General features: G+C 39.9%; 1 protein-coding gene across 4 annotated transcripts; it reads right to left on the bottom strand.

Moving 5' to 3' along the window:
- Positions 1-2,756: 2,756 nt before the first annotated feature.
- LOC111845363 (uncharacterized) lies at positions 2,757-10,917 on the bottom strand. 4 transcript variants are annotated; one of them, XM_072697585.1, is made up of 7 exons: positions 10,831-10,917; positions 10,613-10,668; positions 8,189-8,256; positions 5,065-8,096; positions 4,391-4,452; positions 4,104-4,264; positions 2,757-3,637 (listed from the first exon to the last, which is right to left on the bottom strand). In XM_072697585.1, the coding sequence occupies exons 3-7, from the start codon at positions 8,253-8,255 to the stop codon at positions 3,543-3,545; spliced, it is 3,417 nt and encodes a 1,138-aa protein (XP_072553686.1). In that variant the 5' UTR covers position 8,256; positions 10,613-10,668; positions 10,831-10,917; the 3' UTR covers positions 2,757-3,542. The 4 variants fall into 4 exon arrangements, with proteins under 4 accessions (XP_072553686.1, XP_072553687.1, XP_072553688.1 ...); XM_072697586.1 differs by lacking the exon at positions 10,613-10,668 and having other exon boundaries at positions 5,065-5,860; positions 5,894-8,096; positions 10,831-10,915; XM_072697587.1 differs by lacking the exon at positions 10,613-10,668 and having other exon boundaries at positions 5,065-5,860; positions 5,927-8,096; positions 10,831-10,915.
- Between the last annotated feature and the right edge of the window lie 3,194 nt (positions 10,918-14,111).

The raw sequence follows: 14,111 nt of genomic DNA, 5'->3' as shown, positions 1-14,111 counted from the left end.
AGTAATTTGTAAAGTAAGAAAATAAATGTATCCAAACAATGTGTCCTGCCACGGTCGTCTGCTCCTTCCTTGTGCCACGCCCCCTCGTTAACCTTGTGTGGAATCCCCGTGTGATCAGCTGTTTCTGGTTGTGGAAAAGACAACATAAAGTACAGGTAACTAGATAACTCATTCATGCTGTATTGAATGCCAGGGCATAAAAATGGGTTTTAAGATGAGATTTAAAAACAGCCAAGGAAGGAGCCAGGCGGATGTGCAATGGCAGCTCATTCCAGAGCTTAGGTGCAATCACTGCAAAGGCCCGATCACCTCGGCTTTTTAGCCTAGAGGGAGGAATGAGTAGGCGGATTTGGTCAGCTGACCTAAGAGCCCTGGATGGTGTATGAACTTTTAAAAGACCTGATATGTACAGATGAGGTGCCAGACCATGTACAGATTTAAAAACGAATAAAAGAATTTTGAAATGAATCCTATAATGGACAGGGAGGCAAAGAAGGGCTGCGAGCACAGGTGTAATATGCTCACGCCTTCGCGTTCTGGTTAGAAGACGGGCTGCAGCATTCTGGACTAGTTGAAGACGGGATAAGGAGGAGTGACTAATGCCCGCATACAGGGCATTGCAGTAGTCTAGACAGGATGAAACAAAGGCATGTATAACTAGTCCTCTGTATTTCATCCGCGTTTCAGTTTGTTTCCCCAGTCCGGTCATTTTTGGGGCCATTCACGGCCCCAAAAAATTACACCTAAATATGTTTTTTTTAGCATTTAAACACAAAATGAACCGGATAAAACAAGAAGAGCATATACTGTACTAAACCCTCTGCCTCCCCTTGTTTTAATTGCACTTTAGTCATCACATATCAGTATACACACAGGGCCTTGGGGGGTGGGGGCACTACTCAGAGGTTGGTGGGTGGGGCCGCTGAGGTGGTCTCACTCACCTCTTCACTGCTGCCCACCCCTCAATTTTACTTACACCATATACATTGAGGGTCCTGGCGAGGGGGGTGATGGGGAGGAGAGCTGTTTGCAAGCCTCCCTCCTCCTCCTGCTGGGGTGGGGACCCGGATGTCGTGGGGACGTGCGGTCTTGGCTCTTCCGTGCTCATGGGGGGCTGCGGACGCCTTGGGTCTCCTGGGCCTGTCTCCGCCGGCCTCTGGTTCCTGTGGGGTGTGGTTGCGGCCCCCCACCCTCGCTATCAAGGACATTCCATGGAAAAATTCACACACACCCAACACACGCATACATGTTCAAACACCTCCCCCAAACAGATGAACACACATGCAAATACACCTCCACGCTCCCTTCCAAGCACATGATACAACTTTATACTGTATGTCTGTGTATCTGTTTTATTTTCTTTATTTCTGGTTGTGTCTTTGTATTTGTCCTTTTTTGGTTGTATTTCAAATGCATTTTATTTTATTTTTTTTTTGCCTTATGTGTTAATTTCTTAGCCTCTCTGTCCCAGTTGTCTCCGCCTTTGTTTGTGTTTTTTTGTTTTTTTTCTCCCTCTCTCTTTCCTTCTTTCTCTTTCATTTCTCTCCCTATGTCAGGGTATCGGGGAATAAGGGGTTTAATTACAGGTAAGGCAGGCAAAACGCAGACGGACAATACAATGACTGGAATGGGGAAACAAACTGAAATGCGGAATAAATGCAGAGGACTAATGACAACAACCAGAAACAGCTGATCACACGGGGATTCCACACGGGTTTAACGGGGGGGCGTGGCACACGGAAGGAGCTGAGGATCAGGGCAGGGCACATTGTTTTTTTTAACTTTACACACTGTTTGGATGCATTTATTTTCAAATTTTACAAATTACTGTTTTGATAAATATGCTTAGATGTGTTTAGTACAGTATATGCTCTTCTTGTTTTATCCGGTTCATTTTGTGTTAAATGCTAAAAAAAACATATTTAGGTGTAATTTTTTGGGGCCGTGAACCAATTAATTGGTTTTACATTATTTCTTATGGGGAAAATTCGAGCACAACTCCAACTTTTTAGGATTCGATCCGGAGTTTTGAATGGATTAAATTCGAGTTCTGAGGTACCACTGTATATGTATTCAGCTAGTGTAAACATGCACGATGCTATCACAGCGAATGCGGGGCTGAGACTGAAGCATTACCATTTCTTTCCGCTGAGAGACATGCTGCATGACTCATTTCCCCACGCGTAAAAGTTATCTTAGGTCGCCGTTCACGGTTTGACTTCTGAGATTCAGATCGAGCTCTAGGTAATTTTTTTTCAAACTGGTTGGTTCGACTTTTAAGAAATTCGAGTTATAATGAGTTCAAGAACTGAGGTACCACTGTACTTTATATTATGGTCTGTTACCTCTTAATATGGCACTTTAATTAATCACCAATATAATTATTAGCTTTTCTGGGCTATTATTAATTTTTCTGTACAGATGATTTGGAGTTATACTTTTGTGACATGATTCTTATGCCGTAGTTTTTAACACTAGGACACTTAAGAGATTTGGCATTACAACAAATGAATAGTATTTGTCACTTCGTGTAGCATAATAAGTAGCTTACATCAAGCAATACAAAGTATGTGTTATAAATAGCATAAATTAACTGAGTTATTTGTGTTTCCTTTACTGTCACCATTTCAGCTATCATTCCTAATTCAGAGCCATTCATTTCTCCAGAATGTTAACCACATGGTAATGACATTACACCTGAAGAAACACAGTAACATTCTGTTTTTTCTGAGTAAGCACAAAAACCATGAGGCTGATTTATAATTACTCCGAAAAAGAATTTTATTAGAAAATGTTTTGTTCCAAAGGGACCTTTCCAGGACGCATGTGCATACAGCTAAGGAGCAAAGCTGCACATTTCTGTACTCCACCGATCTTTCTAAGCTTAATCAAATCTTATCATTGGCAGCTGCATTGTAGCAAGAGAAATATTACTCCCTGTCACATACAGCACCTCTTTGGAAAGACATGATTAAAGTCGCTAAGAATACGTCAGTGTTTTGGTCACATTGCACAGTTGGTTTCCCTTTTGACAATGCTCAATATATATTAAAATATATAATTTACATTCATTCATTGCAAATAGTTTTATTCATAATTAACATAGACTGAAAGGTATGTAACACTAGAAACTAAAAAAAGTGTACTACACGGTAATTTCACAGGGTCATTTATAGAAAATACTCATGAGTGCCATCAGAACTGTCACTGGATGTAAGAAATATATTCCTATGTAGGATACAATATCCTAATATACCAGGACCAAGATACAGTTCTTTGTATTTGTCTCTTTCTGAAGAGACATTATATCCCAGTGCCACAGAAAAGTAGACAGTAGGACTTATGCTAAGTTAAAGTTAACTTCAGTTATGCTAAGATAAGTTTGAATTAAACTCAATGTCATTTTCTTTCAGTAGAAAGAACTCTATCATGCTGACTTTCTGAATCTTCAATCATTCCAGGCATATTAGATGTAGATGGATCCATGCCCTAGTGAAGTATTTTGATTGTCTTGCCCGCTTCTCCACAAATGCAGTAGAATTTCAGTTCAGCAACTTGCTCAACAGCAGTGACAACGATGCTAAACAGGAAGCAGTGAAGACACTGGCTTTGCTGATGGTGCTGGAGCTGGTAATTGCTAATTGAGATATAAGAACAGAGGACAGACGAAAAAGACTTAATGGTAAACAGTGGCAGAGTTTCACATTTCTGGCTTTTTTTCCCTATAACAGTCTATAAAAGCTAAATTGGATGCCCACAAGTAGGCTGCCCCTTTGCCGTGACCCCCCCCCCCCCCCAGGCTTGCTCTCATCTGTATGGACAGCAAGGTGGGGCAAAGCAAAAAAGATTTCCTCAAAGGAATGAATAAAATATAACTATTTTATTCTATTCTATTCTATTCTATTCTATTCTATGGGATAATTAGATACGCCAAAACACCAGAAACATTAGCATATAAGATGCATTAAAATAAACAACTTGATATTAAATAACTTCGCGTTTTAAGTTGTTTGATCATTTTACATGATTATTTTTGCTTGCATCAAAACACAATTATCAAAAATCAATCAATACTGTCAGGGAACTTTTAAAGTATTACCTACCTGTACCATTAACTTGAATGCTGCTGGCGTTAATGTTTAGTCCAGGTAGTTCTGAATTTAACACTGCTTTTATCAATGTTTGTCCTGTTTCTTGACCGCTGGGTACAGTTCCATTAGAAGCATCGAATTGCAGTTGCACCCCAGTTATAATTGATCCAGCCCTTCAGACAAAGAATGAAGCCCAAATTAGCATGTGCTTCAAAAGGTTTGAAGACTCACACTCACATACATCACACTCCATGTCTTTCTCCCACACACAAATGATTTTAAGAATTTAACTTTGTTACCTGAAATATAACACGATCAACCTCAAGAAAGACCTGAAAGCTCTCCTAAAAATGGGCTCCATCTACAGAGAAATGAAACACCCAATAAGTTTATGTTAATATTTTTGCATCCAGAAAAATGAGCATTTCAGCTGTTAGTCATAATTTTCTATAATATACAGATCAATATACAGTGTTTACCACAAATACAAATTGGTGTTGCATGTTGATCAGTGAAATGTGGCAAAAACCACTATTCTGTGTATAATGTAAGTATTTCAATATGCAATTTTTAAATTGAGATTTGAAAATACTGGTGATTTGTGTGACGGATTTTATTCTACAATTACAAAAAGAATCTTAAAAAGTATTTTTAAATTGGAAAATGATTAAATGTTTTGGATATATAGGACTTATTATCCAGGATAAGTGTTGTTAATTGCAGACAAGCGTGAATTCAAATAAAGAAAGGCTGTCTGTCTGTACTACTTTCACTGAAATGTAAGTTGATTTTCTGTGTAACCTCTTTGGGATTTCGTACACTATGATCAAGTTAGTGATTTAAAAGAAAATAACGTGAGATTTTATACTAATCATTTCATACTAGGAAGCATTATTATTTCTTCTTATTAAACAAAGATCATACACAATGATTTAAGAAATACTCCATCAATGATACTGAGAATAATTCTTACCAGTGTCTTGATCAGGTTTACTCTATCGATGTAAGTCTGTGAGGTGGGATCCAAAAGTGCAGGGACAAATGTGTCAGGGGAAGAAAACTGCATGTCCACAATGGCGATGACAGCAGTCGTTGTGGTTGTAGAGAGTTTTGTGGTCTTAATGGTGGTAGAGATTGTTGTACTTGTTGTTGTTGTACTTGTTGTTGTGGTTGTTATTGGAGTGGTTTTCATTGTTATTGTAGTCGGGGTGGATTTTGTTGTTGGAGTGGTTGTTGGAATTGGAGTGGGTTTTGTTTTTGGTGTGGTTATTGTGATTGTTGCGGTTGGAGTGGTTATTATAGTTGGAGTGGTGGCAGTGGTGACAGCAGCAGATGTATTGCTGACTTTCGTGGTGGAAGTGGTGACAGAAACTGATGAAGTGATGGCTGCAGTGATGGCAGTGGTGACAGCAAAATGGGTATCGTTGGCTGTGGTAGCAAAGGTGACAGAATTATGTGTGCTGTTGGCTGTAGTGGTGGCAGAGGCAGTGGTGGCTGTAGTGGTGGCAGAGGCAGTGGTGGCTGTAGTGGTGGCAGAGGCAGTGGTGGCTGAGGTGGTGGCAGAGGCAGTGGTGGCAGAGGTGGCTGTAGTGGTGGCAGAGGCAGAGGTGGCTGTAGTGGTGGCAGAGGCAGAGGTGGCTGTAGTGGTGGCAGAGGCAGTGGTGGCTGTAGTGGTGGCAGAGGCAGAGGTGGCTGTAGTGGTGGCAGAGGCAGTGGTGGCTGTAGTGGTGGCAGAGGGAGTGGTGGCTGTAGTGGTGGCAGAGGCAGAGGTGGCTGTAGTGGTGGCAGTGGCAGAGACAGAGATGGCTGTAGTGGTGGCAGTGGCAGAGACAGAGATGGCTGTAGTGGTGGCAGTGGTGACAGCAGCAGATGTATTGCTGACTTTCGTGGTGGAAGTGGTGACAGGAACAGATGAAGTGATGGCTGCAGTGGTGACAGTGGTTCTTTCTGCTTTAGGGGAGGAAGTGATGATGACAAAATGTGTACTAGTATCTGTAAAGGCTGAAGTTAGAGATTCAGATACCCCTGTTGTGATTTCAGTTACTGATGTAGAATGATCCTCAGTGCTTGCTGTTGTTGAGTGTTCAGCTTCGGTTGAAGTTGGGGTATCTGGGAAGTTTGAAGTTGAAGATTCAGACATCTCTGTTGTTGTGATTTCAGGTACTGAAGTAGTTTGGACTTCAGTGACTGGTGTTGTTGAGCCTTCAATTTCTGGTAAAGTTGGAGTATCTGTGAAGGCTGAAGTTGAGGATTCCGTAATATCTGTTGTTGTGATGTCAGTTACTGATGTAGAATGATCCTCAGTGCTTGCTGTTGTTGAGTGTTCAGCTTCGGTTGAAGTTGGGGTATCTGGGAAGTTTGAAGTTGAAGATTCAGACATCTCTGTTGTTGTGATTTCAGGTACTGAAGTAGTTTGGACTTCAGTGACTGGTGTTGTTGAGCCTTCAATTTCTGGTAAAGTTGGAGTATCTGTGAAGGCTGAAGTTGAGGATTCCGTAATATCTGTTGTTGTGATGTCAGTTACTGATGTAGAATGATCCTCAGTGCTTGCTGTTGTTGAGTGTTCAGCTTCGGTTGAAGTTGGGGTACCTGTGAAGGCTGAAGTTGGAGACTCCGATTCCCAAGTTGTTGTGATTTCAGTTACTGATGTAGGTTGGTCTTCATTGATTGCTGTTGTTGATTGCTCAGCTTCTGTTGAAGTTGGGGTATCTGGGAAGGCTGAAGTTGAAGATTCAGACACCTCTGTTGTTGTGATTTCAGGTACTGAAGTAGTTTGAACTTCAGTGACTGGTGTTGTTGAGCCTTCAATTTCTGGTAAAGTTGGAGTATCTGTGAAGGCTGAAGTTGAGGATTCCATAATATCTGTTGTTGTGATGTCAGCTACTGATGTAGAATGATCCTCAGTGCTTGCTGTTGTTGAGTGTTCAGCTTCGGTTGAAGTTGGAGACTCCGATTCCCAAGTTGTTGTGATTTCAGTTACTGATGTAGGTTGGTCTTCATTGATTGCTGTTGTTGAGTGCTCAGCTTCTGTTGAAGTTGGGGTATCTGGGAAGGCTGAAGTTGAAGATTCAGACACCTCTGTTGTTGTGATTTCAGGTACTGAAGTAGTTTGAACTTCAGTGACTGGTGTTGTTGAGCCTTCAATTTCTGGTAAAGTTGGAGTATCTGTGAAGGCTGAAGTTGAGGATTCCATAATATCTGTTGTTGTGATGTCAGTTACTGATGTAAAATGGTCCTCGGTGACTGGTGTTGTTGATTGTTCAGTTTCTGTTGAAGCTGGGGTATCTGTGAAGGCCGAAGTTGGAGATTCCGATTCCCCTGTTGTTGTGATTTCAGTTAATGATGTAGTTTGGTCCTCAGTGACTGCTATTGTTGAATATTCAACTTCTGTTGAATTTAAGTTAAGTGTGCTGGCTGAAGTTGGGGATTCAGATACCCCTGTTGTGATTTCAATTGCTGATTTAGTTTGGTCTTCAGTGACTGCTGTTGTTGAGCCTTCAGTTTCTGGTACAGTTGGAGTATCTATGAAGGCTGAAGCTGGAGATTCTGATACATCTGTTGTTGTGATTTCAATTACTGATGTCAAATGGTTCTCAGTGATTGCTGTTGTTGAGTGTTCAGCTTCTGTTGAAGTTGGGGTATCTGGAACTGAAGTTTCAGACACACCCGCAGTAGTACCCTCAGTTTCTGGGGTACTGTTATTCTCAGTGACTGTTGTAGTAGTGTCTTCATTTTGTGTTGTAGAGGAGGTATCTGTAGAAAAGGATCTTGTGGATTCTGATACACTAGCGTCATTAGTCAGTGGTGTTGTATTGTCTGTAGTTACTATATCAATGGTGTTTGCATCTTCAGTTGGAGTTGTTGCAGGAATGCTGGTTCCAGTTGATACAGAGGTACCGCCAGTAGTTGTCAGCTCTTCAGTAGTCAATGTGGCAGGTTTTGTTGTAACAGTGTCTACAGTTGGTTCTGAAGTACCAGTGGCACTGCTAGCAGTTGGTGCCAATACTGCAGCCGTGGAAGCAAAAAATAATATTTCAATGTAAGTTAATATTCAAATTCAGTTGGATGATTATGGTAATAAATGATGGATAACTCACCAGTCAAGAAGCACAATAAAATGATAATTTTTCTGGCTAGCTGGTTAATTTTGTTTCTGGAAAACATTCTGAAGAATGGAAAAGGTAATGAATTAAGTAATAATGACATAAGCATAACTGTACATGCAGTCATAATATAATCCTAATCCTTGATATTCCAAGAAGTATAACTATAGGCAGAATCAAGTATTGGGGGAAATGACATCTGTATTAAATAATTTAATAGTCACTGTTACAAGTCTACATATCAAGGCAAAATTAAAAAGGAAAAGGCAAACTATTTTGATTGTGACACCAATAACACCACTCTGTGGGATATTCAAACTGGTTATGTGTTCAAATTAGAATCGATTATGTTCCTCTCCCAAACCATATAATAACAAATTTAAGCTAATAATTATGTTCTCCAGTTATTTAAAGATTTAAATTCAAATGTAATACCTAGCATTTAAAATTAATATTTAGTTTATTGCTTATTACTTTAACAAAGTTCTGAAAGTTTCAATAAAGCATACAATTTTCTTAGTCTTACACCATAAATGGTGTAATGGTTAGGGAAGCGCACTCGTAATCGGAAAATTGCAGATTCAAATCCCCGACCAGCAAGACACCACTGAGGTACCCTGAGCAAGGTACCGCCCCCAAGCACTGCTCCCCGGGCGCTGAATTAGCTGCCCCCTGCTATGTCACGAAAGTCACATATGGGTCAAATGCAGAGGACACATTTCGTTGTTGTGTGCTGTGGTGTGTCAACAATGACAAATAATCACAAATAAAAAGAAATAAATACCATAAACAAATCAAGTTTTGCAAGACATTGCTTGATAAGTCATCAATTAACAGACCTAAATTTTAATAGCTCACCTGAAATAAAAATATTTTGGAAAAACAAAAATTAAGTTTTTTTCTAATTATACTTGTCATGTCATTTTTCCTCCGTTTTCCCCGTGGTGTGGTGCTAACGAGCCACACCTGTTCCTCGTTTAACCCCGCCTCTCATTTCAGCCCTCGTGTGGATGATCCCAGGTGCCTCTTGTTTCAGCCCTCGTGTGGATGATCCCAGGTGCCTCTCGTCTGCTCCCTCATCTGTGGTGTCTGTAGTGTCTCCTCGCCCTGAGCTCCTTAGTCATTATATTGTTATGTGTGTGATATTGCTACCTGCCTGCGCTCCCCAGTCTGCCCTGTGCCCTGTCTTCTCTCTTGATTGACCCCTCCCCATTTTGACCCCTCTGGGTCCTTTTTTCCCTACTTGTTGTGTTTTGTTTTAATAAAGCCCCCTTTGCTTTTCCCCATACCTGCCTTAATTTCCATCCTTCCCGATACCTGACAATACTTAATTGTGCTTTACAATTAATGTTCTTTATATGGCTTAGCTTCAACTGAACCTTTACAAAGCCAGCAATATTTATAGCTGTTAATTTAGTTTCACCTGTACTGCTTCACAATAACTGATTTTCTTGCAATATATGAGGAATAAGACATGGAGAAGCATGTGTGGAATGCCAGTACATTACAGTTCACTTGTCATTACTAAGATTATCTCAGTTGTGCTTCTCATTTTGAATTGATATACATAGGTAGTCTGAATGGCTGATTAATAGCACCACATACGTAATACCAGGTAGAAGCCCCCGTCTCACAAACCAGTTTAAGGCTAGAGGAGTTTTTTACACACCATGGTTGCATCACCAAGCAATTATTTTTATTCCAGTCTCTGAAAATTCCAGATACTGTAGTGCAGGAAACACTGAGTTTAGCTCTTTCTGAGATGCTGGAACCGCCATGCCTGATACCAGAATTCACAACATGTTTAAAGTCACTTTAGATAATGCGTCTAACTATTCAAATGCTTAGTAATGTAATAACCAAATCACATCACCCTGCCTACATGCTGTATGTATTCAGCTGTAGCCTAATGATTTAATGTTTGTAGAGGTTAATATGCATATGGTGTTTCTTAAGTAGTTCAGTCAACATCAGTTAAAAAAAACTCATGGTTTCCCCATTTTTTAAAACTAGTTCTAATATATAAAGAAAAATAAAAACCCACTATCAAGTCCAAGAAGGTTGACATTGTCCCTAAATCTAACATTTATTATGTGTAATAGCACATTTTTCAGGTTACATTTAAATTGTAAATTATCAGTGACCACAGGGAAAAAAAACATATTTTTCACCTACTCAAGACATCTAGACCGCATGAAAAAAAAAACTTTTATAATTTAAAAATACAGCCATTAATTAAATCAGAAATATTTACCGGTGACTCAGTTTCATTTTAAGCAGTATTAATAGTTGGATGGACGCATGAAAGTATGTCATATAGACCTAATGTTGTAGATTGATATAATGAAAACAACCACTACAAAAAGAAATTAATAAATTCTGTGTGTTCATCCTGTAATTACCAGCTTTCACACTTACCTTGTTAATGTATCAGTTAGCCTTTAATCTTCTGTTACATGTGTATGTAGGTCCACCTGTATATGTGTAGCCCTGTGAGTGGCATGTCACAAAACAGACTCTCCCTCATCTTATAAGTAACCAGGGGTGACGTCCTTTTTTTCTATATTGCAAAAGCACATATTTCAAATTAATAAATTCTGTGTGTTCATCCTGTAATTACCAGCTTTCACACTTACCTTGTTAATGTATCAGTTAACCGTTAATCTTCTGTTACATGCGTATGTAAGTCCACCTGTTGACATGTATATGTGTAGTCCTGTGAGTGGCATGTCACAAAGCAAAATCTTCCTCATTTTATAACCAGGGGTGACGTCCGTCTTTTTCTTTTTTGCAAAAACACATATTTTACTGTGAAAGTCACTCCCTTCATTTTTGTGTTGGGCATTGTGAGAGCGGTGACATTGTTCCCTTTTGTTCAACCTTGAAAACACACTTTGTAGAATGTTTTGTGATGCTATCATGACTAGTGAGTGTGTTAGACAGTTATAAATAAGTATGACTAAGGAACACTGAACTCTGATAAGAGTTTTGATCCCTATCAGAATCTTTCATTTAGTTGAACATGTACTGCTTCTCAATAACTGATTATTTGTACAATACACAAGGAATAAGACACGGAGAACCATGTGTGAAATGCCAATACACTTTTTAAGGGGATGGTGTGTGGCTCAGTGGACTAAGCCTTTGTGCCTGTAATTGCAAGGTTTCTGGTTCAAACCCAGCCTTAGCATTTCTGCAGGTCCTTCAGCAAGGCCCTTAACCCCCCAACTCCTTGGGTCCTGCTACAGGTGGCTGCCCTTTGCAGACAACTTACTCTACAAAGAGTAAGTTGAGGGTGGTGTAAAAACAATTTCCCCACAGGGATCAATAAAGTATCAATTATTATTAAAAACAGAATGAAATGTGTAATTTAAATATATTCTATTAAAATACTAAATTTAAAAAAAAATCTAGTATATTGAGGCAACATTGCATTCTTTTGTTAGTTTTTCGGTCTTTTTTCATTTTCCTTTGACAGAATTGGCAGCCACTCCCCACATAGCAGACAGGTCTGGCCCGGATCTGGTGTCAAGCCGGCACTGTTGGCTGAGTTCTCCAATGGCAAGTGGTATGTCAACCAGATATGGGCCAGGTCTGGCAATGATGGCACTGTTTATGTGATGGCATGCCATATCTGGCCTGATTGTGGTTTGGCTTATGTGTCCCAGATCCGGGCCAGTATGCATAATTCTTCTCAGATTGAAGTGAGTAATTATTTGTCATTGTGAACACAGCACAGCACGCAGTGCACCACAATGAAATGTGACCTCTTGCATTTGACCCATCCGTGAAGGAGCAGTGGGCAGCTAACAAGGGCAGTGTCCAGGGAGCAGTGCTTGGGGATGGTACCTTGCTCATAAGTACCTCAGTGGTAACTTTACCAGCGTTTATTCATGTCTGAATCCTTGCTGAAGCTCATGCTCATCACAGTATGGATAGCTTAGATCTATCTGATTTGATTTTGTGTTAAACAGACTTTTTCGTTTCAATTCAAAATTCATGTAGGCCTAGCGCTTGTCATGTTGAGAGGTGCATGAAAAAAATAATTGTGTGTAATTTATCACGGCGCGGGTGCAGATTTTACTTTGAAATAATCACGGGTGCACGGGCGGGTGTGGTGCTGTACTGTGCGGGTGCAGGTCTCATTATGGAGTTACAGCACAACGTTTGTGTGTTGAGAAATTAAATCTCTCACATATGAAGGCTTGCCCACTGATGCCTGCCTGACAACTAATCAAGTGTAAAGGACAAGATTGGTTGGTTGGTTGGTTGCCATGGCTATCCACCTGGCAACCAACCAACCAACCAATCTTGTTCCTTACACTCATTGGCCATCCGTCAACATGTGACTCCGTTTACTACTCTCTCATTGGCTCTAGCTACATTCTGTTGCAAAGAGCACGAAGAGGAATAACAGATGCGCATTTCGAACGATGCCATTTCGAGCGGAGAGACAAGTCAAGGTGAGTTTACAAATTTATTTCTTTAATTTGTATAGAATATGTTTCACTAAGAAATAATTTAGTATTTTTAGCTGTAACTAGGCTGTTACATTTTTCCCTGCTTCATCTGTAAAGCGAGGATAAAACAAATGTCACGTTTGCTACTTGGCATCGTACGTATTGTGCTGACTCTACCAGAGCAGCTTGACTACCTGTCAGTGATGCCAACATAGCCACTTTGTCGATATATTTAGCAACTTTTTCCTAGCCACAAATCTAGCGACTTTTTCTGGTGTTATTGGAGACTTTGGGAGACTAACGTGAAAACGCGTATCATTATTACTCTTCTCAACGAGCAGCAGGTGCTGCAGTGGATATCTCCCCTGACAAAGCACTCACAGGCGGACAGTCCTGGCGCAGCAGTCACTCCCAGCTGCTGTCAGAGCAGGAGATGTTCACTCCTGCCCGTCCAATGAATCGCGCTTGCGCCATTTATTCACATTAGCGACTTTCAGCTTGCAGCCAATATGACTTATTTACTGAAAAGTTGGCAACAGTGCTCCCTGTTTACGCTCGCTTGGTATCAGGGGACACGCATTCCCCACTGGCTGCTAATGTATATCTGGCTAGGTACAGACATTTTTAAAATAAAATATGGCAACTGTGAAGTGAATCAATATGAATCAATTATTCCATTATTACAATTAATCCACAATTTTATTTTCTTGCAGGGCTGTGTTTAGATTTGTCTCTTGAAGTAGAACAGGGGTGTAAGTGACATGGAGGGGAACTGGGCTTACAATGAGTGGAGCAATATGAGAAGACAAGCACTGAAAAAGGTACAAAAACTTGTGGAATCGTTAGAAAATGACCAGGATAAAGTGAATTTTAATAGGAATGTGGAGGTTTCAGGTGGGTGTGAAGAGATGCACACTGATAGTGAAGAAGAGAGTGCGCTTAGTCTAACTATAGAGGCAGAACATACAGTACTGTGCAAAAGTCTTAGGCAGGCAAAGAAAATGATGCACTGTAAAAAAAAAAAAAGTTGAGTTAACTTTAAATAAGGCAACCTATCACAAGCACTTTTATGAGTTAACTGAACAAACAGGGTCTGAAGACAAAGCAACACAAAGTATTTTGTTAAAATCCTTAGTTCTCACAGCATAAATATATTTGTTTACCTAACAAATAACAGAACAAAATATTTTTTGTTTGCTGAAGGCAATTACGACAGATTGATCTATTATGTATTCATGAATATTTTCATAATTAAAATTTAATAAACCACAAAACAAATTTCTCTCCCTCTTTTTTTAATAGTTTGTCCGAACACATTACAATAGTCTACCATATGCCATACACGTCTTCTGCATTAGGCATGTTTGTAGAAAAATAGTACAGAAATGTTAATCATTGGCAAATTTGTAAATTATAAAAGCAACTTTTTTCAACATAAATTGAAAGATGAAAAAAAA

This window comes from Paramormyrops kingsleyae, chromosome 12 (assembly GCF_048594095.1).
Source record: "Paramormyrops kingsleyae isolate MSU_618 chromosome 12, PKINGS_0.4, whole genome shotgun sequence".
Classification (NCBI taxonomy): Eukaryota; Metazoa; Chordata; class Actinopteri; order Osteoglossiformes; family Mormyridae; genus Paramormyrops; species Paramormyrops kingsleyae.
This window is presented reverse-complemented; position numbering and strand designations above follow the sequence as displayed.